The sequence below is a fragment of the Engystomops pustulosus genome, chromosome 6 (assembly GCF_040894005.1).
Source record: "Engystomops pustulosus chromosome 6, aEngPut4.maternal, whole genome shotgun sequence".
NCBI lineage: Eukaryota > Metazoa > Chordata > Amphibia > Anura > Leptodactylidae > Engystomops > Engystomops pustulosus.
The window spans coordinates 2,310,877-2,323,196 of NC_092416.1; the positions used below are offsets into that span (position 1 = coordinate 2,310,877).

The 12,320-nt window shown below is 50.4% G+C and overlaps 1 protein-coding gene across 1 annotated transcript in view; it reads right to left on the minus strand.

Annotated features, from left to right (window-relative positions):
- The window catches only part of GRIK5 (glutamate ionotropic receptor kainate type subunit 5), a 280,456-nt gene that overhangs the window by 185,271 nt on the left and 82,865 nt on the right, over nt 1-12,320 (minus strand). The window contains exon 3 of the mRNA XM_072112849.1: nt 12,041-12,183. Within this exon, the coding sequence (XP_071968950.1) occupies nt 12,041-12,131 (91 nt within the window). The 5' untranslated portion in view covers nt 12,132-12,183. The remainder of the gene's footprint in view (nt 1-12,040; nt 12,184-12,320) is intronic.

Consider the following 12,320-nt stretch of genomic DNA (forward strand, 5'->3'; position numbering starts at 1 on the left):
AGAGAAGTGTAATCAGACCTCACACTGCTGTGCTCTGTGCTCTCTGCAGCCAGTGTTATTTATTGTCCCTGGAGAGATGTGTAATCAGACCTCACACTGCTGTGCTCTGTGCTCTCTGCAGCCAGTGTTATGTATTGTCCCTGGTGAGATGTGTAATCAGACCTCACATTGCTGTGCTCTGTGCTCTCTGCAGCCAGTGTTATGTATTGTCCCTGGAGAGATGTGTAATCAGACCTCACACTGCTGTGCTCTGTGCTCTCTGCAGCCAGTGTTATGTATTGTCCCTGTAGAGATGTGTAATCAGACCTCACACTGCTGTGCTCTGTGCTCTCTGCAGCCAGTGTTATGTATTGTCCCTGGAGAGATGTGTAATCAGACCTCACACTGCTGTGCTCTGTGCTCTCTGCAGCCAGTGTTATGCACTGTCCCTGGAGAGATGTATAATCAGAACTCACACTGCTGTGCTCTGTGCTCTCTGCAGCCAGTGTTATATACTGTCCCAGGAGAGATGTGTAATCAGACCTCACACTGCTGTGCTCTGTGCTCTCTGCAGCCAGTGTTATGTATTGTCCCTGGAGAGATGTGTAATCAGACCTCACACTGCTGTGCTCTGTGCTCTCTGCAGCCAGTGTTGTGTATTGTTCCTGGAGAGATGTGTAATCAGACCTCACACTGCTGTGCTCTGTGCTCCCTGCAGACAGTGTTATGTATTGTCCCTGGAGAGATGTGTAATCAGACCTCACACTGTTGTGCACTGTGCTCTCTGCAGCCAATGTTATGTATTGTACCTGGAGAGATGTGTAATCAGACTTTACACTGCTGTGCTCTGTGCTCTCTGCAGCCAGTGTTATGTACTGTCCCTGGAGAGATGTGTAATCAGACCTCACACTGCTGTGCTCTGTGCTCCCTGCAGACAGTGTTATGTATTGTCCCTGGAGAGATGTGTAATCAGACCTCACACTGCTGTGCTCTGTGCTCTCTGCAGCCAGTGTTATGCACTGTCCCTGGAGAGATGTATAATCAGACCTCACACTGCTGTGCTCTGTGCTCTCTGCAGCCAGTGTTATATACTGTCCCAGGAGAGATGTGTAATCAGACCTCACACTTCTGTGCTCTGTGCTCTCTGCAGCCAGTGTTATGTATTATCCCTGGAGAGATGTGTAATCAGACCTCACACTGCTGTGCTCTGTGCTCTCTGCAGCCAGCGTTATGTATTGTCCCTGGAGACATGTGTAATCAGACCTCACACTGCTGTGCTCTGTGCTCTCTGCAGCCAGTGTTATGTATTGTCCCTGGAGAGATGTGTAATCAGACCTCACACTGCTGTGCTCTGTGCTCTCTGCAGCCAGCGTTATGTATTGTCCCTGGAGACATGTGTAATCAGACCTCACACTGCTGTGCTCTGTGCTCTCTGCAGCCAGTGTTATGCACTGTCCCTGGAGAGATGTATAATCAGACCTCACACTGCTGTGCTCTGTGCTCTCTGCAGCCAGTGTTATGTATTGTCCCTGTAGAGATGTGTAATCAGACCTCACACTGCTGTGCTCTGTGCTCTCTGCAGCCAGTGTTATGTATTGTCCCTGGAGAGATGTGTAATCAGACCTCACACTGCTGTGCTCTGTGCTCTCTGCAGCCAGTGTTATGTATTGTTCCTGGAGAGATGTGTAATCAGACCTCACACTGCTGTGCTCTGTGCTCTCTGCAGCCAGTGTTATGTATTGTCCCTGGAGAGATGTGTAATCAGACCTCACACTGTTGTGCACTGTGCTCTCTGCAGCCAATGTTATGTATTGTCCCTGGAGAGATGTGTAATCAGACTTTACACTGCTGTGCTCTGTGCTCTCTGCAGCCAGTGTTATGTATTGCTCCTGGAGAGATGTGTAATCAGGCCTCACACTGCTGTGCTCTGTGCTCTCTGCAGCCAGTGTTATGTACTGTCCCTGGAGAGATGTATAATCAGACCTCACACTGCTGTGCTCTGTGCTCCCTGCAGACAGTGTTATGTATTGTCCCTGGAGAGATGTGTAATCAGACCTCACACTGCTGTGCTCTGTGCTCTCTGCAGCCAGTGTTATGCACTGTCCCTGGAGAGATGTATAATCAGACCTCACACTGCTGTGCTCTGTGCTCTCTGCAGCCAGTGTTATGTATTGTCCCTGGAAATATGTGTAATCAGACCTCACACTGCTGTGCTCTGTGCTCTCTGAAGCCAGTGTTATATACTGTCCCTGGAGAGATGTGTAATCAGACCTCACCCTGCTGTGCTCTGTGCTCTCTGCAGCCAGTGTTATGTACTGTCCCTGGAGAGATGTGTAATCAGACCTCACACTGCTGTGCTCTGTGCTCTCTGCAGCCAGTGTTATATACTGTCCTAGGAGAGATGTGTAATCATACCTCACACTGCTGTGCTCTGTTCTCTCTGCAGCCAGTGTTATGTATTGTCCCTGGAGAGATGTGTAATCAGACCTCACACTGCTGTGCTCTGTGCTCTCTGCAGCCAGTGTTATGTACTGTCCCTGGAGAGATGTGTAATCAGACCTCACACTGCTGTGCTCTGTGCAGTCAGTGTTATGTACTGTCCATGGAGAGATGCGTAATCAGACCTCACACTGCTGTGCTCTCTGCAGCCAGTGTTATGTATTGTCCCTGGAGAGATGGGTAATCAGACCTCACACTGCTGTGCTCTGTGCTCTCTGCAGCCAGTGTTATGTATTGTCCCTGAAGAGATGCGTAATCAGACCTCACACTGCTGTGCTCTGTGCTCTCTGCAGTCAGTGTTATGTATTGTCCCTGAAGAGATGCGTAATCAGACCTCACACTGCTGTGATCTGTGCTCTCTGCAGCCAGTGTTATGTATTGTCCCTGGAGAGATGTGTAATCAGACCTCACACTGCTGTGCTCTGCGCTCTCTGCAGCCAGTGTTAGTACTGTACCTGGAGAGATGTGTAATCAGACCTCACACTGCTGTGCTCTGTGCTCTCTGCACCCAGTGTTATGTATTGTCCCAGGAGAGATGTGTAATCAGACCTCACACTGCTGTGCTCTGTGCTCTCTGCAGCCAGTGTTATGTATTGTCCCTGGAGAGATGTGTAATCAGACCTCACACTGCTGTGCTCTGTGCTCTCTGCAGCCAGTGTTATGTATTGTCCCAGGAGAGATGTGTAATCAGACCTCACACTGCTGTGCTCTGTGCTCTCTGCAGCCAGTGTTATGCACTGTCCCTGGAGAGATGTATAATCAGACCTCACACTGCTGTGCTCTGTGCTCTCTGCAGCCAGTGTTATGTATTGTCCCTGTAGAGATGTGTAATCAGACCTTACACTGCTGTGCTCTGTGCTCTCTGCAGCCAGTGTTATGTATTGTCCCTGGAGAGATGTGTAATCAGACCTCACACTGCTGTGCTCTGTGCTCTCTGCAGCCAGTGTTATGTATTGTTCCTGGAGAGATGTGTAATCAGACCTCACACTGCTGTGCTCTGTGCTCTCTGCAGCCAGTGTTATGTATTGTCCCTGGAGAGATGTGTAATCAGACCTCACACTGTTGTGCACTGTGCTCTCTGCAGCCAATGTTATGTATTGTCCCTGGAGAGATGTGTAATCAGACTTTACACTGCTGTGCTCTGTGCTCTCTGCAGCCAGTGTTATGTATTGCTCCTGGAGAGATGTGTAATCAGGCCTCACACTGCTGTGCTCTGTGCTCTCTGCAGCCAGTGTTATGTACTGTCCCTGGAGAGATGTATAATCAGACCTCACACTGCTGTGCTCTGTGCTCCCTGCAGCCAGTGTTATGTATTATCCCTGGAGAGATGTGTAATCAGACCTCACACTGCTGTGCTCTGTGCTCTCTGCAGCCAGTGTTATGTATTGTCCCTGGAGAGATGTGTAATCAGACCTCACACTGCTGTGCTCTGTGCTCTCTGCAGCCAGTGTTATGTATTGTCCCTGGAGAGATGTGTAATCAGACCTCACACTGCTGTGCTCTGTGCTCTCTGCAGCCAGTGTTATGTATTGTCCCTGGAGAGATGTGTAATCAGACCTCACACTGCTGTGCTCTGTGCTCTCTGCAGACAGTGTTATGTATTGTCCCTGGAGAGATGTGTAATCAGACCTCACACTGCTGTGCTCTGTGCTCTCTGCAGCCAGTGTTATGCACTGTCCCTGGAGAGATGTATAATCAGACCTCACACTGCTGTGCTCTGTGCTCTCTGCAGCCAGTGTTATGTATTGTCCCTGGAAATATGTGTAATCAGACCTCACACTGCTGTGCTCTGTGCTCTCTGAAGCCAGTGTTATATACTGTCCCTGGAGAGATGTGTAATCAGACCTCACCCTGCTGTGCTCTGTGCTCTCTGCAGCCAGTGTTATGTACTGTCCCTGGAGAGATGTGTAATCAGACCTCACACTGCTGTGCTCTGTGCTCTCTGCAGCCAGTGTTATATACTGTCCCAGGAGAGATGTGTAATCAGACCTCACACTGCTGTGCTCTGTGCTCTCTGCAGCCAGTGTTATGTACTGTCCATGGAGAGATGTGTAATCAGACCTCACACTGCTGTGCTCTGTGCAGTCAGTGTTATGTACTGTCCATGGAGAGATGCGTAATCAGACCTCACACTGCTGTGCTATGTGCTCTCTGCAGCCAGTGTTATGTATTGTCCCTGAAGAGATGCGTAATCAGACCTCACACTGCTGTGCTCTGTGCTCTCTGCAGCCAGTGTTATGTACTGTCCCTGGTGAGATGCGTAATCAGACCTCACACTGCTGTGCTCTGTTCTCTCTGCAGCCAGTGTTACGTATTGTCCCTGGAGAGATGTGTAATCAGACCTCACACTGCTGTGCTCTGTGCTCTCTGCAGCCAGTGCTATGTATTGTCCCTGGAGAGATGTGTAATCAGACCTCACACTGCTGTGTTCTGTGCTCTCTGCAGCCAGTGTTATGTATTGTCCCTGGAGAGAAGTGTAATCAGACCTCACACTGCTGTGCTCTGTGCTCTCTGCAGCCAGTGTTATTTATTGTCCCTGGAGAGATGTGTAATCAGACCTCACACTGCTGTGCTCTGTGCTCTCTGCAGCCAGTGTTATGTATTGTCCCTGGAGAGATGTGTAATCAGACCTCACACTGCTGTGCTCTGTGCTCTCTGCAGCCAGTGTTATGTATTGTCCCTGGAGAGATGTGTAATCAGACCTCACACTGCTGTGCTCTGTGCTCTCTGCAGCCAGTGTTATGCACTGTCCCTGGAGAGATGTATAATCAGAACTCACACTGCTGTGCTCTGTGCTCTCTGCAGCCAGTGTTATATACTGTCCCAGGAGAGATGTGTAATCAGACCTCACACTGCTGTGCTCTGTGCTCTCTGCAGCCAGTGTTATGTATTGTCCCTGTAGAGATGTGTAATCAGACCTCACACTGCTGTGCTCTGTGCTCTCTGCAGCCAGTGTTATGTATTGTCCCTGGAGAGATATGTAATCAGACCTCACACTGCTGTGCTCTGTGCTCTCTGCAGCCAGTGTTATGTATTGTTCCTGGAGAGATGTGTAATCAGACCTCACACTGCTGTGCTCTGTGCTCTCTGCAGCCAGTGTTATGTATTGTCCCTGGAGAGATGTGTAATCAGACCTCACACTGTTGTGCACTGTGCTCTCTGCAGCCAATGTTATGTATTGTCCCTGGAGAGATGTGTAATCAGACCTCTCACTGCTGTGCTCTGTGCTCTCTGCAGCCAGTGTTATGTATTGTCCCTGGAGACCTGTGTAATCAGACCTCACACTGCTGTGCTCTGTGCTCTCTGCAGCCAGTGTTATGTATTGTCCCTGGAGAGATGTGTAATCAGACCTCACACTGCTGTGCTCTGTGCTCCCTGCAGACAGTGTTATGTATTGTCCCTGGAGAGATGTGTAATCAGACCTCACACTGCTGTGCTCTGTGCTCTCTGCAGCCAGTGTCCTGTATTGTCCCTGGAGAGATGTGTAATCAGACCTCACACTGCTGTGCTCTGTGCTCTCTGCAGCCAGTGTTATGTATTGTCCCTGGAGAGATGTGTAATCAGACCTCACACTGCTGTGCTCTGTGCTCTCTGCAGCCAGTGTTATGTATTGTCCCTGGAGAGATGTGTAATCAGACCTCACACTGCTGTGCTCTGTGCTCTCTGCAGCCAGTGTTATGCACTGTCCCTGGAGAGATGTATAATCAGACCTCACACTGCTGTGCTCTGTGCTCTCTGCAGCCAGTGTTATATACTGTCCCAGGAGAGATGCGTAATCAGACCTCACCCTGCTGTGCTCTGTGCTCTCTGCAGCCAGTGTTATGTATTGTCCCTGGAGAGATGTGTAATCAGACCTCACCCTGCTGTGCTCTGTGCTCTCTGCAGCCAGTGTTATGTATTGTCCCTGGAGAGATGTGTAATCAGACCTCACACTGCTGTGCTCTGTGCTCTCTGCAGCCAGTGTTATGTATTATCCCTGGAGAGATGTGTAATCAGACCTCACACTGCTGTGCTCTGTGCTCTCTGCAGCCAGCGTTATGTATTGTCCCTGGAGACATGTGTAATCAGACCTCACACTGCTGTGCTCTGTGCTCTCTGCAGCCAGTGTTATGTATTGTCCCTGGAGAGATGTGTAATCAGACCTCACACTGCTGTGCTCTGTGCTCTCTGCAGCCAGCGTTATGTATTGTCCCTGGAGACATGTGTAATCAGACCTCACACTGCTGTGCTCTGTGCTCTCTGCAGCCAGTGTTATGCACTGTCCCTGGAGAGATGTATAATCAGACCTCACACTGCTGTGCTCTGTGCTCTCTGCAGCCAGTGTTATGTATTGTTCCTGGAGAGATGTGTAATCAGACCTCACACTGCTGTGCTCTGTGCTCTCTGCAGCCAGTGTTATGTATTGTCCCAGGAGAGATGTGTAATCAGACCTCACACTGCTGTGCTCTGTGCTCTCTGCAGCCAGTGTTATGTATTGTCCCTGGAGAGATGGGTAATCAGACCTCACACTGCTGTGCTCTGTGCTCTCTGCAGCCAGTGTTATGTATTGTCCCTGGAGATATGTGTAATCAGACCTCACACTGCTGTGCTCTGTACTCTCTGCAGCCAGTGTTATGTATTGTCCCTGGAGAGATGTGTAATCAGACCTCACACTGCTGTGCTCTGTGCTCTCTGCAGCCAGTGTTATGTATTGTCCCAGGAGAGATGTGTAATCAGACCTCACACTGCTGTGCTCTGTGCTCTCTGCAGCCAGTGTTATATACTGTCCCAGGAGAGATGTGTAATCAGACCTCACACTGCTGTGCTCTGTGCTCTCTGCAGCCAGTGTTATGTATTGTCCCTGGAGAGATGTGTAATCAGACCTCACACTGCTGTGCTCTGTGCTCTCTGCAGCCAGTGTTATGTATTGTCCCTGGAGAGATGTGTAATCAGACCTCACACTGCTGTGCTCTGTGCTCTCTGCAGCCAGTGTTATATACTGTCCCAGGAGAGATGTGTAATCAGACCTCACACTGCTGTGCTCTGTGCTCTCTGCAGCCAGTGTTATGTATTGTCCCTGGAGAGATGTGTAATCAGACCTCACACTGCTGTGCTCTGTGCTCTCTGCAGCCAGTGTTATGTATTGTCCCTGGAGAGATGTGTAATCAGACCTCACACTGCTGTGCTCTGTGCTCTCTGCAGCCAGTGTTATGTATTGTCCCAGGAGAGATGTGTAATCAGACCTCACACTGCTGTGCTCTGTGCTCTCTGCAGCCAGTGTTATATACTGTCCCAGGAGAGATGTGTAATCAGACCACACACTGCTGTGCTCTGTGCTCTCTGCAGCCAGTGTTATGTATGAGGTATCTACAGATCCTATAGTTACAACAGGTTGTTTAAAGATTACGTAGGTACACTGAGGCGTCTACAGATCCTGGAGGTACACTGAGGCATGTACAGATCCTGGAGGTACACTGAGGCATCTATAGATCCTGGAGGTACATTGAGGCGTCTACAGATCCTGGAGGTACACTGAGGCGTCTACAGATCCTGGAGGTACACTGAGCTGTCTACAGATCCTGGAGGTACACTGAGGCGTCTACAGATCCTGGAGGTACACTGAGGCGTCTACAGATCCTGGAGGTACACTGAGGCATCTACAGATCCTGGAGGTACACTGAGGCGTCTACAGATCCTGGAGGTACAATGAGGCATCTACAGATCCTGGAGGTACACTGAGGCATCTACAGATCCTGGAGGTACACTGAGGCATCTACAGATCCTGGAGGTACACTGAGACATCTACAGATCCTGGAGGTACACTGAGGCATCTACAGATCCTGGAGGTACACTGAGGCATCTACAGATCCTGGAGGTACACTGAGGCGTCTACAGATCCTGGAGGTACACTGAGGTATCATAGATCCTGGAGGTACACTGAGGCGTCTACAGATCCTGGAGGTACACTGAGGCATCTACAGATCCTGGAGGTACACTGAGGTATCATAGATCCTGGAGGTACACTGAGCTGTCTACAGATCCTGGAGGTACACTGAGGCGTCTACAGATCCTGGAGGTACACTGAGGTATCATAGATCCTGGAGGTACACTGAGGTATCATAGATCCTGGAGGTACACTGAGGCATCTACAGATCCTGGAGGTACACTGAGGTATCATAGATCCTGGAGGTACACTGAGGCGTCTACAGATCCTGGAGGTACACTGAGGCATCTACAGATCCTGGAGGTACACTGAGGTATCATAGATCCTGGAGGTACACTGAGGCATCTACAGATCCTGGAGGTACACTGAGGCATCTACAGATCCTGGAGGTACACTGAGGTATCATAGATCCTGGAGGTACACTGAGGTATCATAGATCCTGGAGGTACACTGAGGCGTCTACAGATCCTGGAGGTACACTGAGGTATCATAGATCCTGGAGGTACACTGAGGCGTCTACAGATCCTGGAGGTACACTGAGGCGTCTACAGATCCTGGAGGTACACTGAGGCGTCTACAGATCCTGGAGGTACACTGAGGCATCTACAGATCCTGGAGGTACACTGAGGTATCATAGATCCTGGAGGTACACTGAGGTATCATAGATCCTGGAGGTACACTGAGGCATCTACAGATCCTGGAGGTACACTGAGGCGTCTACAGATCCTGGAGGTACACTGAGGCGTCTACAGATCCTGGAGTTACACTGAGGTATCATAGATCCTGGACTTATACTTTTCTAATGAAAACCCATGGAGAGGAAGGAAAGTGATGCTAGACTGTTACCCAAACTGTCCTGTCTTCTGTCCATCGGCCACATCTTCCTTCCATGAGCTGGAGACACGTAGTCATATCTATGGGACCTTCTAGTACTAGTGGCCAGTGATGTGTAGGGACCACCGACCACCCCCCACCGCTCCCCAGAAGGATCAGACATGTTGGGGTCCAGTTGCCACCCATCATGGTAGATGTTACAAGATGTGTGTGCGGCTTGTAGAGGAGCCATCCCGTGTACATCCCGTGTACATCCCGTGTGGTCGTAGTCTGATGGAGATTGGGTGTCCCTTCATTGCCTCTTACAGAACCCACGTGTGACCCTCGTCATGTGGCAAGGTGGACACATCCGGTGGATTCCTGCTGAAGATGGGGTTCATCATTACTCAGCGAGGATTCGGAGCTCCTGTGCGGTGCCCACCGGAGGCTCATTGTTCCAGATGGATGAACATCCGTCGTGATCAGCCACAAGAGCCCAACATCCCAGGAAGCAGAGATCCCTCCAGCTGCCTCCATCACACGACTCCCACCATCACACGACTCCCACCACTCCTCCAACCAGGCAACGTTCATCCATCTGCCACAGAACAAAGAGTGCGGCCACCACAACAAGACCAGATCAGGGGCAGGAGCAGATCCGAGCAAACATATAAACATGAAGAGAAGGAAGAGGTCAGGGAGGAGAAGGAAGAGGTCAGGGAGGAGAAGGAAGAGGTCAGGGAGGAGAAGGAAGAGGTCAGGGAGGAGAAGGAAGAGGTCAGGGAGGAGAAGGAAGAGGTCAGGGAGGAGAAGGAAGAGGTCAGGGAGGAGAAGGAAGAGGTCAGGGAGGAGAAGGAAGAGATGAGAGAGGAGAAGGAAGAGATGAGAGAGGAGAAGGAAGAGATGAGAGAGGAGAAGGAAGAGATGAGAGAGGAGAGGGAAGAGGTCAGGGAGGAGAAGGATGAGACGAGAGAGGAGAGGGAAGAGGTCAGGGAGGAGAAGGAAGAGATGAGAGAGGAGAAGGAAGAGGTCAGGGAGGAGAAGGAAGAGATGAGAGAGGAGAAGGAAGAGATGAGAGAGGAGAAGGAAGAGATGAGAGAGGAGAAGGAAGAGATGAGAGAGGAGAAGGAAGAGATGAGAGAGGAGAAGGAAGAGGTCATAGTGCAGAAGGAAGAGATCAGGGAGGAGAAGGAAGAGATGAGAGAGGAGAAGCAAGTGGTCAGGGAGGAGAAGGAAGAGATGAGAGAGGAGAAGGAAGAGATGAGAGAGGAGAAGGAAGAGATGAGAGAGGAGAGGGAAGAGGTCAGGGAGGAGAAGGATGAGACGAGAGAGGAGAGGGAAGAGGTCAGGGAGGAGAAGGAAGAGGTCAGGGAGGAGAAGGAAGAGATGAGAGAGGAGAAGCAAGTGGTCAGGGAGGAGAAGGAAGAGATGAGAGAGGAGAAGGAAGAGATGAGAGAGGAGAAGGAAGAGAGGAGAAGGAAGAGATGAGAGAGGAGAAAGTGGTCAGAGATGAGAGAGGAGAAAGTGGTCAGAGAAGAGAAGGAAGTGGTCAGAGAAGAGAAGGAAGCGGTCAGAGAAGAGAAGGAAGTGGTCAGAGAAGAGAAGGAAGAGGTCAGAGAAGAGAAGAAAGAGGTCATAGTGCAGAAGGAAGAGATCAGGGAGGAGAAGGAAGAGATGAGAGAGGAGAAGGAAGAGATGAGAGAGGAGAAGCAAGTGGTCAGGGAGGAGAAGGAAGAGATGATAGAGGAGAAGGAAGAGATGATAGAGGAGAAGGAAGAGATGAGAGAGGAGAAGCAAGTGGTCAGGGAGGAGAAGGAAGAGATGATAGAGGAGAAGGAAGAGATGATAGAGGAGAAGGAAGAGATGAGAGAGGAGAAGGAAGAGATGAGAGAGGAGAAGGAAGAGATGAGAGAGGAGAAGGAAGTGGTCAGGGAGGAGAAGGAAGAGATGAGAGAGGAGAAGGAAGAGATGAGAGAGGAGAAGGAAGAGATGAGAAGGAAGAGATGAAGGTGGAGAACAAAGGGGATAAGATAGGAAAAGAAAGTGGTCAGGGAGGAGAAGGAAGAGTTGAGAAAGGAGAAGGAAGAGATGAGAGAGGAGAAGGAAGTGGTCAGGGAGGAAAAGGAAGAGGCTCTGCTGCAGCTGAGGAGGGTACAATGAGGTTGTGCAGCAGCTGAGGAGTGTACAATGAGGCTCTGCAGCATCTAAGGAGTATACAATGAGGTTCTGCAGCAGCTAAGGAGTGTACAACAAGGTTCTGCAGCAGCTAAGGAGTGTACAACAAGGTTCTGCAGCAGCTCAGGAGTGTACAATGAGGCTCTGCAGTACCTGAGTTTTGTATTGTGAGGTTCTGCTGCAGTTGAGGTGTGTATGATGATGTTCTGCAGCAGCTGAGATGTGTACAATGAGGTTCTGCAGCAGCTGGGGAGGGTACAATGAGGTTCTGCAGCAGCTGAGGAGGGTACAATGAGGTTCTGCAGCAGCTGAGGAGGGTACAATGAGGTTCTGCAGCAGCTGAGGAGGGTACAATGAGGTTCTGCAGCAGCTGAGGTGTGTATCATGAGGTTCTGCAGCAGATGAGTTTTGTATTGTGAGGTTCTGCTGCAGTTGAGGCGTGTATGATGATGTTCTGCAGCAGCTGAGATGTGTACAATGAGGTTCTGTAGCAGCTGGGGAGGGTACAATGAGGTTCTGCAGCAGCTGAGGAGGGTACAATGAGGTTCTGCAGCAGCTGAGGTGTGTATCATGAGGTTCTGCAGTACCTGAGGTGTGTGTTATGATGTTCTGCAGCAGCTGTGTGTATGATGAGACATGAGGAGCACTTACCGACACGCAGAGACGATAGCAGCGAGGCCCCAGGGGAGGTGAGACTCAGGAGCAGCAGGAGGAGCGGAGCTCCCAGCTCAGGTTGCAGCATCTTCTTCTACTCCTCATGGAGACGGATCGAGGCGCAGCCAGGCTGACACCACCTGCGGGGACAAGGAGCCGGACGTTATACGGAGGCAAGGAGCCGGACGTTATACGGAGGCAAGGAGGGGGACGTTATACGGAGGCAAGGAGCCGGACGTTATACGGAGGCAAGGAGCTGGACGTTATACGGAGACAA